The sequence below is a fragment of the Perca flavescens genome, chromosome 11, assembly GCF_004354835.1.
Source record: "Perca flavescens isolate YP-PL-M2 chromosome 11, PFLA_1.0, whole genome shotgun sequence".
NCBI classification, from domain to species: Eukaryota; Metazoa; Chordata; class Actinopteri; order Perciformes; family Percidae; genus Perca; species Perca flavescens.
In genome coordinates, this window is record NC_041341.1 from 15,300,126 (window position 1) to 15,324,576 (window position 24,451).

General features: G+C 40.2%; 2 protein-coding genes and 1 long non-coding RNA gene across 6 annotated transcripts in view; 1 reads left to right on the forward strand and 2 right to left on the reverse strand.

Annotated features, from left to right (window-relative positions):
- The window catches only part of tbc1d4 (TBC1 domain family, member 4), a 28,434-nt gene extending 12,209 nt beyond the window's left edge, over positions 1 to 16,225 (reverse strand). For 2 of the 4 annotated variants that reach the window (XM_028592047.1, XM_028592046.1), the window contains exons 1-12: positions 15,136 to 16,224; positions 8,984 to 9,112; positions 8,663 to 8,900; positions 7,589 to 7,833; positions 6,279 to 6,368; positions 5,862 to 5,966; positions 5,596 to 5,728; positions 5,391 to 5,482; positions 5,130 to 5,240; positions 4,222 to 4,344; positions 3,570 to 3,629; positions 1,363 to 1,580 (exon numbers count right to left, since the gene is read on the reverse strand). In XM_028592047.1, the coding sequence (XP_028447848.1) occupies positions 1,363 to 1,580; positions 3,570 to 3,629; positions 4,222 to 4,344; positions 5,130 to 5,240; positions 5,391 to 5,482; positions 5,596 to 5,728; positions 5,862 to 5,966; positions 6,279 to 6,368; positions 7,589 to 7,833; positions 8,663 to 8,900; positions 8,984 to 9,112; positions 15,136 to 15,534 (1,943 nt within the window). In that variant the 5' untranslated portion in view covers positions 15,535 to 16,224. Of the gene's footprint in view, positions 1 to 758; positions 912 to 1,362; positions 1,581 to 3,569; positions 3,630 to 4,221; positions 4,345 to 5,129; positions 5,241 to 5,390; positions 5,483 to 5,595; positions 5,729 to 5,861; positions 5,967 to 6,278; positions 6,369 to 7,588; positions 7,834 to 8,662; positions 8,901 to 8,983; positions 9,113 to 15,135 lie in introns of all 4 variants that reach the window. The other 2 variants (XM_028592044.1, XM_028592045.1) reach the window with 2 other exon arrangements.
- On the forward strand, positions 15,161 to 24,288 carry LOC114564612 (uncharacterized). Its single transcript, XR_003693786.1, has 3 exons — positions 15,161 to 15,637; positions 22,176 to 22,269; positions 23,725 to 24,288. It is a non-coding gene; the product is annotated as an uncharacterized LOC114564612 (long non-coding RNA).
- Positions 16,578 to 22,242, reverse strand: commd6 (COMM domain containing 6). The gene is made up of 7 exons (XM_028592048.1): positions 21,919 to 22,242; positions 19,430 to 19,488; positions 18,978 to 19,043; positions 18,805 to 18,881; positions 18,327 to 18,495; positions 18,076 to 18,228; positions 16,578 to 18,001 (listed from the first exon to the last, which is right to left on the reverse strand). Exons 1-7 carry the CDS (start codon positions 21,941 to 21,943, stop codon positions 17,951 to 17,953), a joined length of 600 nt encoding a protein of 199 aa, XP_028447849.1. The 5' UTR covers positions 21,944 to 22,242; the 3' UTR covers positions 16,578 to 17,950.
- Positions 24,289 to 24,451: the final 163 nt, after the last annotated feature.

Here is a 24,451-nt window from a genome sequence, read left to right on the forward strand (position 1 = left end):
CAACAAATGTGCTCAGAGGATTGGACTGTTGTCAGAGGCGAAAAACATCCTGTGGAAATGGCATTTTACAATGGTCCGCCTCACTGCATCTCATTTATAATGGAAATGTTAACCTTTACTTTCTGCCATCCAGACACCTAGTAGACCCAGTCAAGGTAGCGCTGAGAGAGAGGAGACTCTGGGGTACACAGCGGTATGTCTTGTTTTCCTGAACATACTATATTAGCTGATTGATTAGAGCAGCTGATCATCAACGGCAACCTTTCAAAATAAATAGATCACTGAACTGAGTCAGTATGATGCATGATGGGTAGCACTGGTCAGGAAAGCTAATGGCACGAGTATGAAGTGCAGTTAATAAAGGCTATACATCCAGGTTAAATACCGTTCTGCCATGCAAAAGGGATTAAAATTCACATGCAAATACAAGAAGAGAGGGGGGGGGATCAGCATCCCCTTCTACTTCTGAGAGAAACAGGAAGAGGGCGGGTCCACCTGCAAGGACGATGGGGAAAAAAAGAAACAGCTGCAAAGTTCTTTTACCAATAAAAAACTTGCCCTTGGATAGACAGAAAAAAGGTATGAATATACAGGGACAAAAAAGCTGGGGGTTAAAAGGTTTGGACAGCCAACAAGTATGCGGCATTTGCCATCCCAGCAAAGATCAGTATGCCCTTCCCACCCATCTCATCCCCTCTGTCCCTGGTCGATGTGCTTGGATCTAAGTAGGGAGGGTTTGTCTTAGCACCCCCTCTCACCTCTTGAGGCTCCCACTGTCTGCCAGGGAGCTCAGGGAGCCCAGTGAGCCCTGGTAAAAGCTTTTCAGGAAAGTAGGGGTGGAGAAGGAGGAAGGGAGGCTGAAGGTTGACTCGCTCTCCGAAACGCTGCGTTTTCTCGAGACAGCTACGGGACTGGGCGAGCCAAACATGATATGCCCACAAATAAAAAACAAAACACATTACACAAAAGAAAGGAGCTTGTGGTCAGAGCACAGAAAAAAAACAGAGGAACACATGAGGGATCAAACAGTGACAGGAAACTTGTGATGCTATTGTTGAAGGATAGTGGAGCAGGAAGTGGAGAGATTTTGGACTGATCAAAGCGCTGTCAAGAGATTGCATTGTCTGTGTGTACAAAGGTTAACTAACTATTTAGCTGGTGTTAAACCGATTAAAAGGGAAGCAACAGGTGCTGATTTTCTAAGCATAGTTAGCATTTGCCATATCTTCAAACAAAAAGCTCGCTCCCATAGAAACATTTTAGTACAGTTCACATCCACTCCTGCAACATTACCAAACAGATGCATATTCTGCACATGTTCAAATTAGGGAGGCAGTGACTGATAAGTGAAGTGTAAGTTACCTGCCCTGCAGCAGTTCTGGGTTAACAGACTGTTGTCTGCGCAGTGGAGCCTGTTTGCTCTGGCTGGCCAGCTGGCCCTCGAAGGAGATGCGTTTCTTTACAGGTGGATGGCTGAAAGTGTGGGCACGCCGGCGGAAATGCAGGCCGTCTTCCGGGTCGTCGTCAGGGAAAGCAGGAGGGGAACCTGGAGGGGAGTGACCGGGAGATTCCTCATCTTGCTGAGGAGGACAGAACGTAAAAGGGGAAAAGATGTCAGTGCATAAGTAAAAACCTTTTATAGAGATTTCATATCTCGATATTTGAGCGTGGTTGGATTTTCTGATGTGTCCGACTGTTCAACTGAGTGACAGGGAGAAATGATGAGATAATGGTAAGTAATAATAAATTCCACTCAAATATTCTGTCCTGCTATGCAGGTCAATAACTTAGGTGTAAGCAGGCAAAATTAAAATGGCAATAATCACGCTAAATGTTTTTGGATGTGAAACCATGCACAGCACAGCCCCCCAAAAAAAACTCAAATTACAGGTCTGCACTCACCTAGCCAACGTAACCCCACAGCAAGACTCGTTCCAGGTTTAATGGTCTACTCAATACTCTTGGACTCGGCGTTGCCTCATGCCTGGCAGTACAACTCCCACATCTATTGTATTCTAATGGACAATGTCCTGTGACTCACAGCATTACACACTATTGGTGGGCTCAAATCCACATGAAAACCCTCCAATCTCCTCCCTTCGTGCTTTTACAGACCTCCCTCTCTAAGATCTGACAAGACAGGAGAAATTCAGCAATGTTTGTGCTGATTTTGTTCAATACGCATAGAAAAAAACAAAAACAAAAAACAACTGCAAGGTCTAATAGAGCTACCGCTAATCCACTGTTAACGACATTGCAGATTGGTTGCAAAAGGTCTGTTTGTCTGCTGTGCATGTGTTAATTAATCACGCTAGATGTCACTGTCAGCTGAATGGCTTAATTGTGATTTGTAGATTTCAGGAAAACACTGATAAGATAAAGTGACTCAGTGGCACTCGTATAGTGCCGTGTCCTTTGACAGGACTAAGGAAGAGGAAGCCAGGACAGGCATGGCTCAGCAGACACACAACTGGACATCCTGACTTGAATTTCCTGCTCGACATCGGCATCCTGACACAATCCCCAAATGACTACTTATTTGCTTCATCGCAGGGCAAACAACATTCTTCTGACTGCCAATAATATAACAAAGAGGGGCACATGTGAGCCTTGGAAGCGAAGACACCAGATTTTCCTTGTACATCCAGAATACTCACATACAGTGTAATGACATAATGATGTTTTTGCATAGAACCACAACAGAAGAGCATCTTAATGACAAGATGCCTATGAAAATACCAATACTTGGTCCTCATGTGTAGGGTTGTTTGTGTCGTTGTGACTACGACTGATATACTTCTTCTTTTTTTAATCTGCAACAGCCAGTATAAGTGAATTTGTTGAAAGTTTAATGAAATCCACATTACTCGGAGCTGCCACTAGAGGGTCTTTTCAAATTTCTAGTAAAGCTGACATGAAATGACTGGTGCAACAGGCACAAGTAAGTCATATTACAGCTACAGTGACGGTCTATTTCATATCTCTGTGCGGTAAATACTATAAGCAGCACTAGGCGAAGGTTTTGACAAGGAAAAAGTGAGGTAAAAAAAGACAATATCTCTGGTTCTGATGCATCAATTTGGATCCATTTCTTTTAAACCGTGAGTCCAACAATGTTCCAGGAGTGTAATGCTAAATCGGTGGCATACTCTTAACTCCATCATGACTGATGGGAAGTCATAGGGACTACATCGCAAAATCACTTCACATTCTGCACAGCAGTGACACAGTGGAACAAACAACCCCAAATGATTCCCTGACAGCTCTGTAAACGCACCCCCTGCTGTACTGTTCTGTCTTTTGGCCAATGCAGCTGCATCATGAATCAATGTGGGAATAATGCAGTGCAGACTCATGCAGACTCATGTCTCCATGTGAGAAAAGAAATGTTGGCAGCCTCCAGCTACTGACACTGATGAAGTGAAAGCACATGCCTGTCACACTTGCCCTTTCCTGAGGACAGAGGTGGAATAACATGCTTTTAAAAAGCCACTGGGTAAAAAGTGAGAATTCCCAGTCCCTCGAGTAAAGTTATGGGAATTCTCGTGCTCCCCCTCAAGGACACTTACTCTTTCAAAACCGCCGATGCTTCCCATGCTTCCCAAGCGGCCCCGCATCCGGCTGGCACCCTGGTGACAGAGATGATTATACAATTTTTCTGTAGTTCCGAAAAAACAATATACATAAATGATAACAATCCGTTTTCAAAAGTGTACCAATTGCTCATGACAAACAGTGCAGTTGGGATTGTCAAGAAGGTTGTAAAACATTGATTAGCAATGAATCAGAAAATCATAAATGGCAAGAAAAAAAAATAAAAAAGGACTAATGTTTCCTGACTTGATGAAATGAACAGTGTCATTGTTTGGCTAAGTCTCTGAGACAATAACAGATGGCAGCAGAGGTCTCAGATTGCCTGGATCCCTTTACTAAGGAATTATTCTGCTGTCTCACTGGCAGATATGGGTCAATTCAAATCCCCTGGATGACAATGACACAGAAACAGCAACTGATACAAAGGGAAAGCAGAGAGGCACAAAGGTACACAGCACAGTGGCTATATTCTGCCAGGGGTAGAGAAAAACTAGAGTCAGAGACAGGGACTAAACTTAGAGAAAGAGACAGGAAAGTGGTAGATAAAATAAAAGCAGGATAATAAATTAAGATAGAGGCGGGGGCAGAAAAGAAAACGTGTTCTATAAAAAAACTCTTGTGACCCACCTTTGAAAAGATGTTCTCCAGGGAGCTGGTAAGGGAGGTGCGTGCTTTATTCTTAAGAAGATCAAGTTTAAAGCGACTGCTGGTGGCTGTGCCGTCTCCCGCGGATGAGCTGTTTGCTGAATTCTGTCAGAGAAAATGGGCAGAATGAAGAAGAAAAAAAAATAATCACAGAAATAATTAATAAAATGCAACTTTCACTGTGAGCCTTCAGTACACAAAATCAGTAAGCAGACAGTAGTAGTAAAATAATACTGATCTGTTGTTCTGCCATTTAAATGTTTCATATTTAAATACAATCCCTCAGGCTAGATCATGCCAATGTAATAATCTACAACCTTTTCATACTTTAATGTCATGCTTTTCCCGCAGCAACTTATGGAATGTAACAGTGATTCAATTGATAACCAGCTTAGGTCTTTTCTAGGAATATTACACTTCCAAATGGGAATTTATATTTAGGGAATTTATATAGCAGCAAAGAGCTAGCAGCAATAGCAGCCATCACAGGGAACTAAAATCTTTAAACATTCTATGCAACCCTACAATCACTCACAACACAAGAAAAGTTGCATCAACAATAGAAAACCCAGTTTGACTTGCTTGTTGGGATTCAAGAACTCAACCTGTCTTGTTTTGGAGTAAATAACTATGTTGATTTTTTTTCTTTACTCAATGTTTTCTGTGGCCTTTTCTATTTAAAGTTGCTACTATACCAACCCAAAAATCCAAAAGAAAATCTGAGGTCCAGAGGGCTGAGACACAGGTCTAAATTGACTTTTGTCAAATGTCGAGGATGTTGAAAGGCCCCTGTAAATGTTTTAGGCATTGACACTATACCATTTCAGTTCTTAGGTAAAGTTAAAATAAAATCTCAAGAATTAAATCTACTGTGACGGACTATTATTTACCTGTGGTGCCTCTCTGATGTGGAGGTGGGACTTCTGTTTGGTTCCACAGAGCTGTCTCAGATGGAGAATCACCAGCTCATTCTCCTCTTGGTCTGACCCGGGCTTCAATTTCTGCAGACATGGATACACAAACACTTAAAACCCAAGATGAGGAAAAAACATGGCTTTAGTCTTGAGAAATTAATCAACAAAAAACTGTCAATATGTCACACTTTTTCCAGATACTGAAGTGTGCTTTCTCTAAGCATAGCTGAACCTTACCTGAACTCGCTCAAAGATCTCAGCCTGCTCATTGTCAGTCAGCTGGGAGAGATATTTTTGGATAGCTAGCTTTGCTCGGGGTGGGTAGAGACCTGGAAACAGAAGAGGAAATAAGAATGCTCTTTTATGTTGCTTTAACTCTGAGTAACAGTCCATGCATCAATATATTCATGAGTCAAGCCAGAGAGAGTTTTACATGACTGACCTTCAATCCGCTCGCAGAGCTTGTGCAGGCCATGCATGGGGCAGGCTTCACACAACTGGATCTCGGTCTTGTTGCTCTGTAAGGCGGCTGCTGTAGTGAAGGCCTGCTTCAGGGTCAGCATCACTTCATCTACCTGACACATACAAGCAAACATAGGGAAAAGACACACACATACACACAAAAAGACAAAAACAGATTAAAATAAAAGTTTCGGGTTAAGAGCGAAAACTAAAGCAATTTTAATGCACATGTTTTGTGTGACTCACCAGGGACTCACTGGCACACTGGAAAACGTAGCACACATACTGACTGGGACCAGACTCTGATGGGTCCCGACAGATGAATCCAAAATGGTCAGACTGCTTAACACCCTGAGTCAAATTTAAGAAAAAACAGGAAACTTTGTAATCAGTCCAGCAGTACAAATCATAAAACAAAATTGTAAAATTTAAAATATCCACTTTGCAGTACAAAAAAGAACATATTTCTACATCACTAATAAAGATGTAATTTGCCATCAAATTAAGGCTTGAAGACAAAAGGCTTGCTGTGCGGTAAATACAGGCAGTGATGCATTAGATGTCTAGTAAAGAAATGCATAAAATGAGTCTCATCGCTATAGGACTGCAGAGACAGAAAAGAGAGGCTTTTAGTTTAAATACAGCAAGTAAAAATAAACCAACCTGACAGCAGGATGAGATATCTTTGAAGTTCTTCTCCAGCACCACTGTTTTGCTGTCTGGACTTATGAGATTTACTTCAAAACGGCCGACCTGTGAAACACACAAGTATATTATGGTCAGATAGATACATGCATAAAGACATAAAAAAGAACTCACACAAAACAATATCTTAATGCTGTTTGTGGATCATGGATATAAATTAAGATGAAGACAATTTCAGTGTCAAGTATCTCATGACTATTCTGAGACCCGTTCAATGACATACATAAACACACTCGCGCACTCTCAAAATCAAGGTCAACAAGTCTGCACCAACGATTTTTCCCCATAATTGACTGCTATGTGGAGTATCATATTGAGCGTTGTGCTCTAGTTTTTAAAATTAGCTTCAGAAAAGGAAATGGACATGATGTGTGAGGAATGGCAGCTGGCTCACTCTGTAGCCTGCATGCTTTTCACAAAGCGGTGGATTTACATTCACACAGAAGTAGCGCTGAAGTCACAAATTCTACTAAGGAGTTCCTGCCCTCTAACTGAGGCGGTAACACTGGACCGAGCTAGTCTGTACATAACTGCCAGCCATGTGCACATAAAAATGATTTGCAATAGCAAGAACTTTAGAACTAGATGCAGACAGGGTTTCATTGACAGATGGCCTGAAGCAAGCAAGCATTTGGTTTTGTGCTGTGACAGATGGGAGTCAAGTGAAAGAAAACATCCATCCATCTTATTGACAAAAGGGAGTATATACAGAGTTCTGCCCATAAACCAAACATCCACTACTCTTTTGGAGAGAACATGAGAGAACATTGCTGTTATGATAAAGCTCCTCAGGGCTGTGTTTTACCAACGGACTCAGCTTCTACGGTCAGCTGGACACAGAGATAAGAAACCTCTGCTACACTCATTCTAAGACCAAGACATTGGCAGAAGTACAGCACAGCATTAGGGCAGAACGATTTGGGGAAAAAAATCTAATTGTGATTCTCCTGCAAGATAAAGCGATTATAATTTTTAGCTACATATTGCACCTTCTACGAACATGTTAAATAAAGTAGTACAAAATAAATTAAAAATCCACTGAAAATAGGATCTTTCTGTAAACAATCTGTGATATGTAACATTATTCCAGCCTTTATCTTATGTAAAAATAATAATAAAAAGAGGAATAATAAATGTTAAACCAAATGTTACGCCAAACACGTAACTAAACATTTCCCATTCGATTAATCGCATTCTTTCAAATCGCGATTTTGATTTGAAAACGATTAATCACTCAGCCCTACACAGCATTATTAAATGTCCCCTACCTGGAAGAGCATAGTACGGTTCTTGTCTGAATCAGATGGCTGAACGTGGTTTGGTGCGCTCGAGTGCCTGCGGCGTGTGGGACCCATGATGACGCCTTCCCCCGGCTTCTTGTGCAGACTCCCTGCCAGGCTGCTGCAGCGCGCACGGAACTCCTGGGGCTCCTCAAACCCAGAATCCTCCAGGATGCACTCGGGGAACGCTCCTCGCAGGCTGCTCTGACTGGCACTGTTACACAGGCCTTTACCTGAAACCGCATACAGCAAAGACACATGCTGTTTATTTAGATTAACATACCGGACACTTTTAGTCACTATTGTTACTGGTGAACAGGGCCACCACACATCAATCAGACAAGTTTGATAAAGTCATCATCTAATTTCCCCATATCATACTTACATACTAAAATATGATATTACAGAATAAAAAGAATAATACAATTATAATATATACTAACTAGCTCCATACTGCAATACAAGAGCAATGTGGTTTCTTTATTCAGGATTACATCTACTACATGAATGATCAACTGGTGAGGATGCTGACTTTTTGCCTGGAAAATGAGTCTGCTGGAAAGATTAAAAATCACCAACAGACAGGGTTCTCAACCAACTCATGGCACTACTGTCAATTAGCTCGTAGGGCTGTCACTGACATGGACTTTGCTGGCCACACATGCTTATGTGACATTTAACACTCATACTTACTTGTATCTCAGACTTTAGCTAGACTTTTAGTATTACGCTATACAGGTTGCATTCAAATTAATTTGAACAAATTACATGTTAGTTAAAATCACAACCCTATTAGCTAGTTTAATGACTAGTTTCCAAATTTAGAACTTTCTTTTTTTTTTTATTGTAAATTGCATATGCCGTGCATGAACAGAAATCTCTCTTGACAAGCGTAGCAACAGTAACAAAGGGGTGCGGGGCTTAGCAAACGGTCAATCCTGTGCTGTAAACATCTGACTAAAGCTACTTGCAGATTCAGCTTTGACCTTCTGTAGTAATGTGCATATACGTTATTTCGATAAAACAGCTAATGCTAATCGTCAATCTGCATGAGGCTCTTACCTCCACCTCCGGTCATGTCCTCCACTCCAGGGCCTCCGTGGTCTTCTATACTCTCAGTCAGAACAGAGGAGAGAGGGTCTCCTTCTTCCCCTATTAACAGCTCCACAGGGGTACTCTCTGCGGACCCTCGCTGACCGTTGAGTAGCCTCAGGCGCTTGCGCTCACCCTCATGCAGACGAAACTTGTCGATGCAGTCATCGATGAGGGTGACGGGAGCCTTTTTGTGCAGAACTGTCACCTGGAATTAGTTTTAATTCAGCAACATTAATACAACTGCCCAATTAAAAACACTTCATATTTGAGGAGCGCATTCATTTCTACCTTGCCACAGTAAAGCACTTCAAACTTCTGGGAGTTGTAGAAGGCCTCGTCAGCTTCCTGTTTGGGCTTGGCATCTTCCTTTAGGGCTGATTTGGACACTTGGCGAATACTGCTGATCACCTCAGGGACCTGTAAGAAAGGAGAGTGGATCGAGTAGATAAGATGAATAGGAAGACATTAACGAGGAAAACCATAACAAAAGAGTAAGGGAAGTGAACTGGAACGCCAGAAGGTTTGCTCTGCAGCTCTTCCTACAACTGAACAACAACATCAACTGCAATTAGCTCCAAAGTCACAGTTTGCGACTTGTTTCCAGTTTCTACACTATTTAAAAATAAATAAATCACATCTCATTAATGCACAGACAGAAGTAAAAGTATGTTTAGCTGACAGTTGCAGTTCAGCCAAGAACTTGCTTTGATTGACAAATAATATGACCTTACTTCATATTGCGACTTTAAATAACTCAAGGCTAAAATAAACAACAGCACAATATTTGATCTAACTAAGGCTAGTCAACAGCAGACAGACCAAACACTATGGTAACAGAAGTAGGTGAGGAGACAGGAAACACCCACACACTATAGGACAAAAGACAAAACAAAGAGCTGGACAGAATGAGAGACTTGGAAGGTCACTGAGCCGGTTTCTGCTCTACTGTGTGAGGCACTTGCACCTTGTTCAACTCGTGCAGGAACGGCTTGTGCCATGCAAGCAGGGTAACTGCTTCGGTAACATGCATCCAGGAAGAAAAAAAAAAAAAACAAGTCAAGACATAAAATGTAAGTCTTTCAAAGCACACTCTTAAGCAATACTTGGGAATTTGAAGCCAGACCGTCCCTCAATCATGGGACACTTAGAATTGAGATGCCAAATCATTTTGGCAGACACAACGCGACTGACATCCTCGGAGTCCCAGCTCTCTAAAAAGCGAGAGTTCCGAGAACCAGGGCCGCAGCCAAGGTCAGCCAAATACCGCATTTAAGACAACAATGAGCGCTTAAACAAACAGTGGCTCCACACACTGCACACATCTCCTATCGCATCTCTGATAAGAGTTGCTCACAGACTGTTGAGCATATATTTATTTATTTTGTAGACCAGGGAGGGAAGTTATGTAACAAAAATCAGTCTTACTTCAGAGGTGTGACCAGAACAACAAGATAGAAGCGGGAGGTCAGGCAAACAGGAAAGGAATGATCGTGAATAAAAGAAAACATGAGAAAGTGTATCCCTGCTTTTCATGGAGGCTAGTTTATGTATGAGACACAGAGATCAAATTCTTGTCTGCCATATTGACCTGAGGCTACATGAGCTATTTTAAAAGTCCTATTTTCCAAGTGCCTGCCTGCCCAATGGTTGAGCTGTGGGTGGCTGGTGACAGGGGGCTACATTGAGATGAGGAAGAGGGCAGGTTGGTGGGTGGTTGGTCATACATACTCGGCCATCTGTTCACTCTAACAAAATTGACCTGTCTAATTGATTTTGAAATCGTCGGTTTATTTTTCTGGAATGCTTGAAAACTTTCAAAGAATCTTTTGAGATAACGGAAAACTTCAAGGTGCAGAGACCAATGTCTACACATAAATGTAAGCACAAAATACCGTAAAACATGTCACCCCTATTTACTAAAAACAATGTGAGATCAGGCCTGCTACCTTTCTGAAAAAAAAAAAATTGGCAAAAGCAGTGCGGACACAAGGTCAAGGTAATTCAGAGGCCTTGGTGCATCACAGCTGCACTGGTCTGATCTGTCATGCAACTAAGCCTGTGTAGGAAAGAAATAATAGCGCTGTCTTAACATTTAAAGGCACTGCTGGTTTATACATGAGTAAGATGACGCCACAGCATCATTTGAGCCGATTAATTATTTGTAGTCAACCCAATATCGAGCCAGTAAAAGGTGCTCATTCTTTGGGTGAAGACAGGCACAGACAGGCAAAAACTGTTAGGGAATAGAGAATAGCTGTGTGTTACCCACATAGACTGTATGGTTTTTCCACTGGAAATCTATTTAAAAACATAGCCTCCCACTGTGGCGGTTCTTCGAACTGGTTTTCACATCTAACCTTCACCCATCATTGCCTGGCTTTATCAAACAATATCAGCGACACTGGCTGTGATCCAAAGCCTGTCTACATAAACGGTAACAGCTTTAGAGCTTAGGAGAAAACAAACACGAGGATTGTCCCACCAGAGCTGGTGGAGTCCTCACTCTCAGTGCATGGCTCGTGTTTTGTCAAACCTCCCTACAATAGGCCCTGATAATATCTGATCAAACAGCAGCTGGCAAAGTCTGTTGCCCTTATTGGAACCATTAAGCCAAATCAGGGTGAGGGCCCAACACACCTGCACACACCATCTGCAATTAGGCCAAATTAGACTTCTTTTAGAGACACACAGATTATCAATGTGTCAATACAAGATAAGAATGAAAGCAGACAGAAACAGAGCCATGGAAGATAATTCTCCTTCATCATGTCAGAGAAGAAACAATCCAAGATTACATGCTTTTTAAGTTAAGTAATCAATGTAAGTTCTTGCAAAGTTACTCAAAAAGATTTAAAAAAAAGAAAAGAAAAGCCAATTGCAGCTGGACTTTATTTGCCCGAACTTCAAATGTCAACGTATACCTGTTTAACCCAATAAGCCACAAAAAAAACATTGAATCAGAAACCGCCTTATGAAATATAGGAAACTGATTTATATAAAAAAATAAAATAAATACCTTATTGTTCTCACTACAGCTGTGAAGTCTTCCCAGTGATTTTCCAACTGCCTAAGATCAAACTGGACACCATAGTTAAACGAAGTTCATGTCCTAACTCAAGAAAAAAAGCAAGACTAGGGCTCTTATGTCAAGTGAAAATAACGTGTCAAAACTTTCCTTTACATCCTCCCGTAAACTTTTTTTGTTGCATTAAAACAAAAAGAATTCCATGGAAGACCATGTTATGTGTCATTACAGTACAATGTCAGAACAAAACAAATTATATGTCTGTTATAAAAAATGATCAGGGGCAGTCAGTTCTCTATTAGCACAAGTTTACTCACAATCAAACAGATACATCCTGCAATTTTGCACTGTCAAAATCAATGTATTATATTACTGCTAATTAGAGAATCAACTGCAAATAATGTTAACAGTTGACTGTGTTTAGTGACCATATGGAGGTTAAAAGGTCCCATGACATGGTGCTCTTTGGATGCTTTTATATAGACCTTAGTGGTCCCCTAATACTGTATCTGAAGTCTCTTTCCAAAATTCAGCCTTGGTGCAGAATTACAGCCTTATGACCTCATAAGGAGCAGATTCCAGATCGGCCCATCTGAGCTTTCATTTTCTCAAAAGGCAGAGCAGGATACCCAGGGCTCGGTTTACACCTATCGCCATTTCTAGCCACTGGGGGACCATAGCCAGGCTGGGGGAAATCATATTAATGTTAAAAAACCTCAAAGTGAAATTTTCATGCCATGGGACCTTTAAGACATGAAAATTTTTCAAGCATGCACTGCTACTATAACTTGAATAAATTCAATGTGTTCCCAATGCACTGTTACCGGGCAGATTAAGCACTTTGTCATCTCTCATGACAACCAGATAATAATCAAAGCACTTTAGTTTTCATTCTGCAAGAAACGTGATAATGTTCGCAGTCACCTCACCTCTCCTGGCTAACCAAAACTAGCACACTTTTTTATTCTCTGCTTATGAGATGTGTTAATATACTTGTTAAGTCCCACAAGTATATTAACGCCTCTCAAAAGCAGAGAATAAAAAAGTAATGTCTGTTTTTTAATGTTACTCCATAGCACAGATAGTTTACTAAATGCTGATTTAGACTTTTATAGCCCAGACAAGTATGTCACTCTTGCCCTGACTTGGCTCATGAGTGTGTCCCACTGTCAGTACACGTCGCTTAATGATGACCAGCACCCACCCGACAGCAGAGTCACCCAGTGAGAGATTCCACTGTGGTCTAGTTCCAAGTGAGAGCAGAGGACACGTGCAGGCTCGGACTGTCTGGTGCAGGCTTGATCACGGCACAATGAAGATGACTGGAGTCACTGTTAAATTTGTGTCATGAGAGTCTCACTGAGGACGTAGATGAGTATCCCTAACTTTATCCAAGTAAAATGTTACAATTAAACTCTAAATCAGAGTGTCTGGCAAAATATGGTGTGTAGCCTTTTGTCATGGATACATCAATCAAGATTACATAAATGCCAGAATGGCTGCACCTTATGCAAAATATCCAATTACGGCTGAATCAAAAATGTTTACAATATATAAGTTAGTTGTATTTCAAGTTAAGGAAGTCAAACTTGATTTTAAGTACCCAACCTTTCAAACAAAGGAACACACACACAATGAGACATTCCATGTTTACGTACACTATGCTTTGTTCACATTTCCTTTTGTTAAAAAACTTGATTTTGTTTTCTATGCCTAAACAAAATCTAATAGGCCAACTAAGCTTCTCTGCTTGTCAAGACATCATAAGCGTCATTTTAACCTTTCACATCATATTGGGAGATGCCAGGGGTCTTTCCTCAGGCTTTACACAATCTACCTATGTCCCATCTACAGCTAAGAATAGATTTTCCAAACATGCCTGCCATTAAAAAACAAAGCAAAGACTTATTATCATGTCTTCAAACTAACTTGGAATGAATAGAAAAGTCACGGTATCACAAAAAGAAGGCCTGTATTATAAACAGAAAATACCTGGTAAATAATCAAATCATTAACAATGACTGCAACCAGGTTTTTTTTTTTTTTTTTTAACATGGCAGCAGTGCACTGGTAGAATAACCTATGAATTCCACATGGCCCACCTTGCACATGTTGCTAGCATGCTGGCTGCCAAACCAGTTCTTGTTGCGTAATAATGCTGAATGAGGCATGTTCAAGATGCCTTTCTGACTGGCCAGACACCTCGAAAGTACATCTGTGTGTTGCCTCTTCAGCTCTCAGCTTTCACCAGTAGAGAAACCGCCTGCCAGAGCCCTGCACATACCACAGGAAACATGATATAACGCAGGCGTATTTGAGATCAATGCAAAACGTGAGCATAACTGGATATCTGTTTGTGACAACATTACTTATGAAGGTGTCCTTGTTCATTTGGGAAACGACAATAAAATGTAAAAGTGCAAGACTTCAGTTTCAACAGGTACATACTCGTGTTGGCCCAACCCCAAACCACCAGATTCATAAATAAACAAACAAAACATGTATTAAGCATTTCTCATTCACTACCGCAAACTCTCACTCACACACAAGCAAACATACAGACACAGACATCAGTGCCACTGGGGTGAGCTCTTGAGCACAGTGCCTTACACATACACTATGACTTAAGATGAATTTCAGCAAAGACCAGAAAAACATGAGTGCATGTTCTTTTTCAAACACTGACTCCCACGTTCCTGATTTTGGACTGTTTACCACATTTCAGTAGATTACTCAAGAGTGGCATCATGCTGATCAGCATGTAAATGTGCTGACTCGATATTGTGCCTATTCAGTTGTTGTCACACCACAGTCACCAAAGACATTTCTGATCAAATAAAGACAATAGCACAGAGATGGATTAACTTTGCCAAAAATCCAGGGTGCTCTGTTTATTATTCCCACCAACTGGTGGCCTAAATACTTAATACCAAAGAAAACATGTTTCGACCATGGACTAATCTACTGTGCGTTAGAGATTAAATTAGTTGTCACCTAAAGGAGATTTGGATATTCCTTTGTGTTGTGTTTACATTTGGACAGTACATTTTATGATGGGTGTCCATCATAAAATGTACACAGGTGGCCCTCAATGTAAATCCTGACATCATAGTAGATTTACTGTTAAAGACCCAGATTTTTACATTATAAATATAAATACCTTTTGGAATATTATGAAAACATTACACTGAGAGGTTTGTATTGTTTATACTGGACTTTTGAGCAGTATGTGGTCACTGAAACTCACTTCTTAAATGCCTTTAGCAATATGTATTATTTGAGTGATTACAGTTCTGATCCCCTTATTATCTCTTGATCAACATTGTTCTTTGCATGCTATAGATGTACTTCAATCTTCCTGGTAAAAGTATTGTTGTCATGTGTCATGGATATTTTGACACGTGGACATGCCTACCTGGTTGGGGTCGGAGGCCTTAAAGACGTGACAGGACATCTCGGACTCAGGGTTGTCAGGCTGGCCCCGCAGCAGATAGGCAAAATAGGTGAGGTCATTGCTGTTGTGTATGAAGCGAGAGATGAGCTGTGCTTTGTGCTCGAATATGAAGACTGAAGAGTTGTTGCTGCTGGAAGGGACACATCGGACGAAGGGGGGGTTGAGGACCAGCTGAACTTCTCTTGGCTGCACCATGGGGCCGCAGTCTCCTTTCTCACTTCTCCTGCGGATCTCAGCCACCAGCCACGGCAGCATGGGCAGGGTGGTCCGCCTGTCGAGCGAGGACCAGCCGATGTAAGTCAGGGCGAACCTCCTGTCGGACTTCGGAGGGCTGTTCTCCCTCTCCTCCTGACTCTCCATGTCGACGCAGCAGACTTTCGGCTGAAGCTCGGTGACACAGATGTGGGACTAAAGACTACTTTCAAAAATGATGCCGAGCCGATCTGTACCATTTGCAACCAAGGTCAGGCGTAGTTGTGGTTAGTTTGCAACAGTTTTCATGTCCACATCCACGGTGAAATATCATACAACAAAGCGATTAGCTACATGCACACGTGCTCGCCCTGTCGATCAACGGCAATACTCCAGGTTATCAAAATCTCACCGATGGACAGTTTTTTTTTTTCTAGGATGTCAAGGAAATTCACTAATACTGATGGATTTGTAGCTTGCTTCCCTGCACTGGTTGTTCACTGTTTGCATGGGCAGTGACTTAAATGCTAAACAGTCATACTGTCCCAACCAAGCTTGCTTAAAACGTGGCTTTGGTTGGCTCCTGTGTAAACAAGTCGCCGAGAAATCGGAATTCTTTGACGCGCTACGTTGCTCCAGAGCGCACAACGGCGCGGCGCATTGATACAGTCCCAGCCCTAAAATCCTATGAGCTTAGTAGGCGTGGTCGCATTTTATTTTTCTTTCTAAAATACATACATTGATGTCTGTTTATCGCCTTTTAATGTAGTGTCCCGACTGTGATCCTTTCTTCCACAACGCCTTGAAGGCGGAGCAGCTGTGCGCGTTGATGACCCGCCCAACCATCCCATGTGCTGGAGGAGTGGGCAGGGCAGAGCCGCCGTACAAAACGTGACAGCACGAAGCTCCACCTTTCTCGACAGTGCATAATAGCAGTGGTGGAATATAACTAAGCACATTTACTCAAGTACTGTATATACTTTATACTTGAGTTTTCTTTCCATGCCACTTTCTACTTCTACTCCACTACATTTCAGGAGGGAAATTTTGTACTTTTTACTCCACTACATTAGCCTGACAGTTGAACACAAAACACATTGTTTATCAAATACGGTTTATTATAAATTAAACTACCCAACAATATAGGCTTACAAGTACAGCTGAAATGATTAGAAGGATTTCTCTGCATTAAGTACTTTGACTTGTATTCATTTATGTAGATGTTCCTGATGATATACATACTTAAGTAACATTTTCAATGCAGGACTTTTACTTGTAACAGTATTTTTACAGTGTGTTATTAGTATGTTTACTTAAGGATCTAAATTTGTCTTCCACCACTGCACAATAGCCTAGCAGTGTATAGTAATAATGGAAAGCCACTTTTATGGTAGTGTAGAAAGTGTTCCGGGCCCATAACTTTGTTTGCTGTCATCCTACCTACCTGGTAAAATGAGCGGAGGTTGTGAAGACCAGACTTGGCCAAATACTATGTTGGCAGCACAATATGCAATACTTCACTGAGGCAGTTCACAGCTAACTGTTTACAAGCAGGCTGTGCTGATTCATAGTCTTGGAAAGCTGTAATCCTATCTGATATGCTCTATGCACTAGAGAAGCTACCATCTACAGAATGCCATAATTCCAAGCACTCCTCCTATCCCCAAAATAGAAGCTGTGCCATATATAACCTCATCACCGAGGCAGTAGCCACTGGAGTTCTGCAGCCTACTAAACCCCACAGTACTGGTGAGGATTTATGTGTATACCTCTATGATGTATACATATTTAAACTGTAGACTTTTATATAATACAGGGCAGGCCATCAAATAGACCCCCACTTGATGAAATCACGTGGTTGTATTTCGGTTCTTTGAGTGTTGACATTGTATTGAATTAACTGTCTACAATGGATTGTGGCGAAAATGGAAATTAATGAGATCCATCCATCTAGAAATGCAATCAAAGACAATCGGCACACCAGATAATTAAAGCATCCCTAAATTTGCTGCAGAAACTGTGGACTCCCCACTAGAACCAATATTAAGACTACAAAACTACCCAAAGGTAGGTCAGAATTATTTCTCTCGGGATTCTACATTAGTTGGATGGTAAACAGGGACACTAAGCATTTCATTGATTTAGTGTATACATGCTTTTACTTTGATTTGCTCTAAGCTGTGAAGTTGGAATCAAATAGCCATACAATGGTTTACATTTAATGATTGTTATTGTATCATTGTTGTGTAGCATCAAAGTGGAAGTAGAAAAAAGGGCAAAGGTCTCCTCATAACCACACAGTATACATTTCAGTATTAACCGGGGAAAAAACACAAACGGCAAAAGTAAGTCCTCATAATTCAGAAGTTAACAAAAAGCCCCAGGACTGTTCAGTAAATCATTTAGGAGCTTGTGCAACCTGTAAAAAAATGCAAAGTGAAAAGCAGACAATTGACATTTGCAATAATTGGTATCCACATGTTAAACAGCCAGAAGACACACACCTGTGTCAAGCAGTTCTTCGGTTGGGTAACAAGTTAACTGGAGTGTTATTTCGACAAGCACTTAGGTGAACTTGCAACCGTCACACAGTCTCCATAACGGCTGCCATCTCCTTGAACTGCTTGTGAAAGTTCTGCAGAGGACAAACAAATAATTAACGTAAATAATTACACCAACACCACTACATTCACATCCAGTAATGCAGACCTGGAACTGTGGAATGGTCATTTCAAAAGACCTCTGACAAATCTGCCCGGAGGGCTCAACGATCTTTAGCAGTAGAGACACGTAGGGGGAGTTGAGAGATCGGCAGGTGTCTGAGCTCACGGCCATGCCGAGCTTCCACTGCATGTCCACTAACTAGAAAGATACAGCAAAACAACAAAGTCTCATCTGCCTTAATATAGACACAGTCTGTGAAATATAGAAACTATATTGAAAATGAGATGTATACATACCTGGTTGATGCTGAGCATGGCCTGGACCTCCTGCTGAGCATGGACTAATGCACCATGTTCGCTCCACAACCTGTGCAACACCTGAAGGGAAGCTTTGGGCCACTTGTTACTGCCTTCTTCCAGTCTTGACACAAGGTCATCCCCAGAGAAGTTGCTCTTCCCAGCTGACCTGATGAAAAAAATCTAAACTATTACACTTTTGGGTACAACAAAGTCCTTCTTTATGTATGATTTAACCTTTTGCCAGGCGCATAACCCAGGATAAACGCTGTTAAAGCTCTGTTACACAATGCTATAGGCATGATCTTATTTAGGGGATTTAGAATGAACATGCAACTACATCAAACTGGACAAACAAATCAATATGTTGGGCCTTAAAAAATAACAAAGAATAAATGTGGGCTACACAGGAGAAGACACATTCACCAGCTAACAAACCACATTCAGAGGCAAAATAATAAAATAGGACAGAAGATACCTGAATGTTAACAGGAGAAATCTGATAATGTCCTGTTGAGCTTCATGGTCAAGTCTGACTCCAGCTCTTTGGAATTTCTGCCCAGAAAAAAAAAAAAAAAAAGTAATGAAAGAGGAACCTGGGAAGATGGGTTACTACAAGTTAAAAAATATTCTAAGGAAATATTGACTCACATGAGAAATTTCAGCTGAATCTACTCCTTTAGTTTGTCCTTGAAGATAAATCAGAATGTGCTGACACTGTGGAGATTATACGATTCGTTATCACAACTACTAGAACCTCTATGGCAACAAAACCACATCCTGTGTAAAATGTGCAGAGTATGGCTGCTAATAGCCCTACAATGAACACTGTTATATTGTATTTAACATGCAGTTGTTAATCCCACTGAGAGGTTTGTACCACGACAACTTCGTGCTGTTGCATAGCTTAAAAATGAAGCGTGAAGAGGCATGTTGGGTTTACATTATTGTCATTTCCGAAATTAATTATTTTGTGCCTGTGGTAATTTGACAAATACTACAGGCCAACAATAACATGATGTGCGGTGCTTCTCTTCTAAGCACTTTACTCACATAAATTATAATCGTCAATCAATTCTATGCTAGAGATAAAATATACTTACTGCTTCAGCCAACAGATCTGGAGAAAGCTTACAGATGTTGTCCACAACTTTGTTGACACCTGAAGTACAGAAGTTAAGTAAGTCACAGTGTCATGTGAATCTATGTTAATCATGGCTCTCTGTTCAAGACCAGGCAAGCAACTTCAACTGCAATAGCATTTATGATGTTAATTATGCATTTATGATCAAACTATTACAAATATGGCAGTCTAGCTAGCGTTATCAGTCTTCTTTGACCTAAAGGAATCTCAGTAGAAATCTTTTTTTTTCTCAGAACTTTATTTAGTAAACATACAAAATTTAACATGTTCAGGACAGGCATGAAGAGAAGACACCAGAAGCCGCGCCAATACACAGAGAAAGAGATTTAAAAAATAAAAAATAGCAATACGTACAAGAAAAAAGACAAATTCAAAAAATGTTGGGGGTACAACATACATTTGTCAATTTAAGTGTTTGCACTGTCACAGGAAATAATTGTTTGCATATATTGGAAAAAATAAAAAATAAAATATTTAAGCACGGTTTTACCTTAAATTATAATTTTGCTCCTATAATTATAGAATGTATCCAAAATAATAATTAGGTTAATATTAGTGTTTTGACTTAATTTAAGTTTTCATATCACAGATATGAAAACCAAACAGTAAATGTTCAAAACACAACAAACTCAGGAAGGACATGATAAAAAATGAAAGCACTAACATCTGAAATGAATGTACACCAGAGTAGTTCCAAAATTAGCAAAAAAACACTTTCAGCACAAAAGGTGCATTTATTAGTCATGTCACTTACTTTTAAATATCTTTAAATAAAAAAGGTTAGTGGGGTAACATTTATGTAAAAGCTTAAAAGATGTTTTTCTCTGACAACTCCGTTGTAGAATAAAGTTAGCTATTTCCAGTAATGGTTAGAAGTATCCAGATCTTTTACTTTAGTAAAAGTAGCAATACTATAATGTAGAAATACTAGTAGTAAAGTAGTAGTAGTAGTAGTAAAAGTCCTGCATTCAAACTCTTAGTAAGTAAAAGTAGAAAAGTATTAGCATCTAAATCAAGTTAAAGTGCCAAAAGTAAAGGTGCTAATTATGCAGAATTGCCAATTCCATATTGTTACTGGATTATAATTAGTGATGCATTAATGTGCATTAATTCATTACTTTAATGTTACAGTAGGGCGGAATTTATTTTAATTAGCCTACTTGATTAAAGGTGCTCTAAGTGATGTGACGCGTTTTTTAGGCTACAACATTTTTTGTCACATACAGCAAACATCTTGACAAGAAGGAGCTGGTTGAGCCATCACTGCAGCAGCGTTAGCACGTAGGCTACTTCCACAATGCGTATTCATGATTCAACCAACTCCTTCTTGTCGGTTATTGTCTGTAACACTGTTTGTTATGGTTCGTTGTGCAGGTTGGCGCAGTTTGTTTTTGTTGCCGTTTGTGGAGCCTGAGCTGTCTACAGAGACCGCAGTTTTTTTTTACAGTGTGTTCAGGGGACAGCTGGCAGCTAGTGGATAGTGAGATGTTTGCTGTATGTGACAAAAAAATTTGTAGCTTAAAAAACGCGTCACATCACTTAGAGCACCTTTAACTTCAGGGTAGCTTAATCTACATATCATGTAGACTATTTGTCTATTAGTTGATTTATATTTGAATCTGCAAATAAACAATATAGTGACTAAAGTTGTCAAATAATGGTAGTGGAGTAAAAATATAAAATAGTTGCCTCCAAATGTAGTAGAGTAGATGTTGAAAGTATCATAAAATGGAAATGCTCTAGTAAGTGGCTAGCTAGCTAGCTAGGCTACAAGTTTTTTTTTTTTTTTTTTTTTAGGCTACAAGTTGGCCTACCTCAAAATTGTACTTGAATGTACTTGTTTAGCTAGCTACATTCCACCACAGGCTATTTCAGCTAACTTAATGACGAAGCTACCAAAGTCTCTTTTTAACTTAATGGATAAAAACATGTTCGTTCCGCTGAATAATTAAGCAGGTTTTAGGTTTTAACCAGTTTCCCCAAGGAAACATCACAAACAAAGATGGCAGAGCGTCTTTGGACAATCTGTAAATGTCATCAGGACAGCAGTGTGTTTAAGCGAATTTCTGGATGTTTTTAATAACGCTGGTTAGGTATCGCTAGAGAAACCGATGGTTGATGGTTTGTGTGCGAGAGGCACGAACTTGAGCTAGGCTTCCGTTATGATTAATGTTATGCGTGTTATTGGCAGAATAACTGGTATCGGTTGGAGTCAGGTGTTCAGCATCTTATAAAAAAAGTCAGATTGGGGTAGCTATGGATATTGTTCGGCTCAACAATCAGTTAGGGGAAACGCGTATCGACAGGTAAACAGTCACACCGCTAATGAGTAACTAATACATTTCCTGGATAGTGCCCAATGCTACCCTGCCTCTCCCTCCGTCTAGTCAAACTACAATCTACTGGAAAATGAAAAGGCTACTACGTGATGCAAGTTAAAAAACCCACCATGCGATTCCTCTGCTGCTGGCATCTTCTCTCAGTCTGGTTTGGCAGTGTTCCCTATTTAGGGACTTGCTCTGTTGGCAACCCTTAAGACCCCTTTAGCGACTTATATATCAAATCTGTATTATTATTATTTTCAAACCTCCTAGTGACAAACTGAGTGACTTTATGACGGATGTATAATAAGAATAAGACCGACTTTATTGGCAGAGAATAGATCCTCCTGTCTTTGCAGTGAATCTTCTTCTATCTTTTTTAAGGGTGGATCGTAACCATCGTAAAAGGTGCATACCGCCACCTACTGTATTGGAGCATTGACATACAACCCCGTTGCTCTGGACGGAGACTAAGGGGGTAGCGATATTACGAATCCCACTATGGCCACGCCAAGTCCCGCCCTTCACACACTACTATTGGCCAGGCGTCCATGCTTACATGTACAGGTCCTATCCCCTGAACAATCCCCTAACCCTAACCTTAACCACTCGAGGTGAAATGCCTAACCCCAACCAATCGAGCTGTTTCGTAGGGCGGGTCTTGGCGTGGCCATAGTGGGATTCGTAATTTTGCAAGGGGGTAAGCTCATTGACATAGCTATATACAATCATAGACAGTATATATATAGGTTAGGGTTAGACATGGACGCCTGGCCAATAGTAGTGTGTGAACGCTATTGAAGGGCGGGTCTTGGCGTGGCCATAGTGGGATTCGTAATATCGCGCCCCGTCTTCCTCAACTTTCTATAATAATAATAATGTTAATGATAATAATACATTTTATTTATATAGCGCTTTACGCTTTACATTTAGCACATTGAAAAACAGATGAAGCAATAAAACCAACATATAAAACAAGCATATTAAAAGCAATTAAAACAATAACTAACAGTAGATAATATGTAAAACTATTGTAGTTGGAAGGCTGATCTGAAGAGGTGTGTTTTGATGAGTGATTTGAATGTGTCCAGGTCAGTACAGTCCAGGCTTTAGCCTATAGTCAGCCTTCCTGATTTGCACATCATGTCACTTTACTTTGTCTTTAATGGTTTTTGTATAGTTTATATTTTTTAATTATTCTAGTTTATATAGCTCTTATTATTTATTTATTTTTACTTTTCCTATTTGATCTACTTATTTCTGCCTTTGTGCTGCTGCAACCAAAATCCCCCTCATGGAATCTATAAAGGCTTATCTTATTTCTTTTTATCACCTGCTATTTCATTTCCAGTGTTAGCGACAGGAATGTATTGCAAAAATTGATTCAATGTTGCCAATAGGCTATTTCTTACTGCTGAAACAGGTTTTGGTTGCTGTAATGTAATCATTCCTCCTGTTCATAGTGGCCCTGAAGATATCATTCCTAATGTGTTTTTAATGTAAGTGCTGTGGGATAAAATCCACAGGCCTCATTCCTTGCAAAAATGTATTCCAAAGTTTATCTGAAGCAAATGTGACATTCCAGCAGTCTTTGTTAGACAAATGATGAGAATATATTCCACAGTCAATAGTCTTTTAGTACCAAATTACCCTTTAACTCTAAATTCTAAAAAGTCATGCTAAACTTGAACTGAAATGTATTTTTGCACAGAATGAAAGCCATGTTAAGGCATTCAAACTTCAATAAAATAAGACTGTAACATTGTTGCTGTGAAAAAGTGTGACAAATAAGACATTGGTGAGTTTGGATCTAGTTTCAGAGCTAAATATGTATTTGCTTACACACAAGTTAAATGATTAACTGAATACAGAATACAAATAAACAATGGTCTCTTTTCAGATTAAGAGTGAGATGTCTGGCTCTATGTTTCAGTCAAGTGGCGTCTCCATGAAGTGGGGTGGATGATGAAGTTTGATGCAGCATCTTTACTCAAGGTATACATTGCCTTACACCAGAGTACATACTCCTCTATAAATTACATTAGCCCCTTGGACAGTTGGAGACCGCTGAACGGTATTCACCCAGAGTTATACTCACATGATGGGGACGGTTTAATAGAGTGCTGTCTTGGTGTTGGACTTGACTTGAACACACTTGCTTATGGTTTACTAAGACGACTGGTTTATCAAAAATAAAGGAAAACCTTAGCTTAAAAAGACACGCATATCAAGATTAAACACTCCCTGTTGAATGAACAAAAAACTACTGACAGAATTTAGCAAAAGAAGTAATTCCATCTTGCCTTTAGAGAATGATCACTAGATAGATTATTGTGCAATTACTTCAATCACACACTGCTCACACAGACCTCTTTGGTTGTCCTATTGCTGTGTGATATGGTGAAAAAAGGCTGTGCTTGCACATGTTGCTGGCTGTGGCTAATACCCTGCTTTGCACTCATTTGAACAGCAGAGTGACAAACACCTGTTGGCTGCATGTGACTGATAGCCTACGTTTGATGTCAAGTGGAGACTTATTTTTGACTAAATTAGTCTTTAATATATATATATATATATATATATATATGCTTACAATTATGTTGCCCACACAGGTAATATTGCTGATTAAGTTACATGCTGAAATCTGTAAAACACTTGTT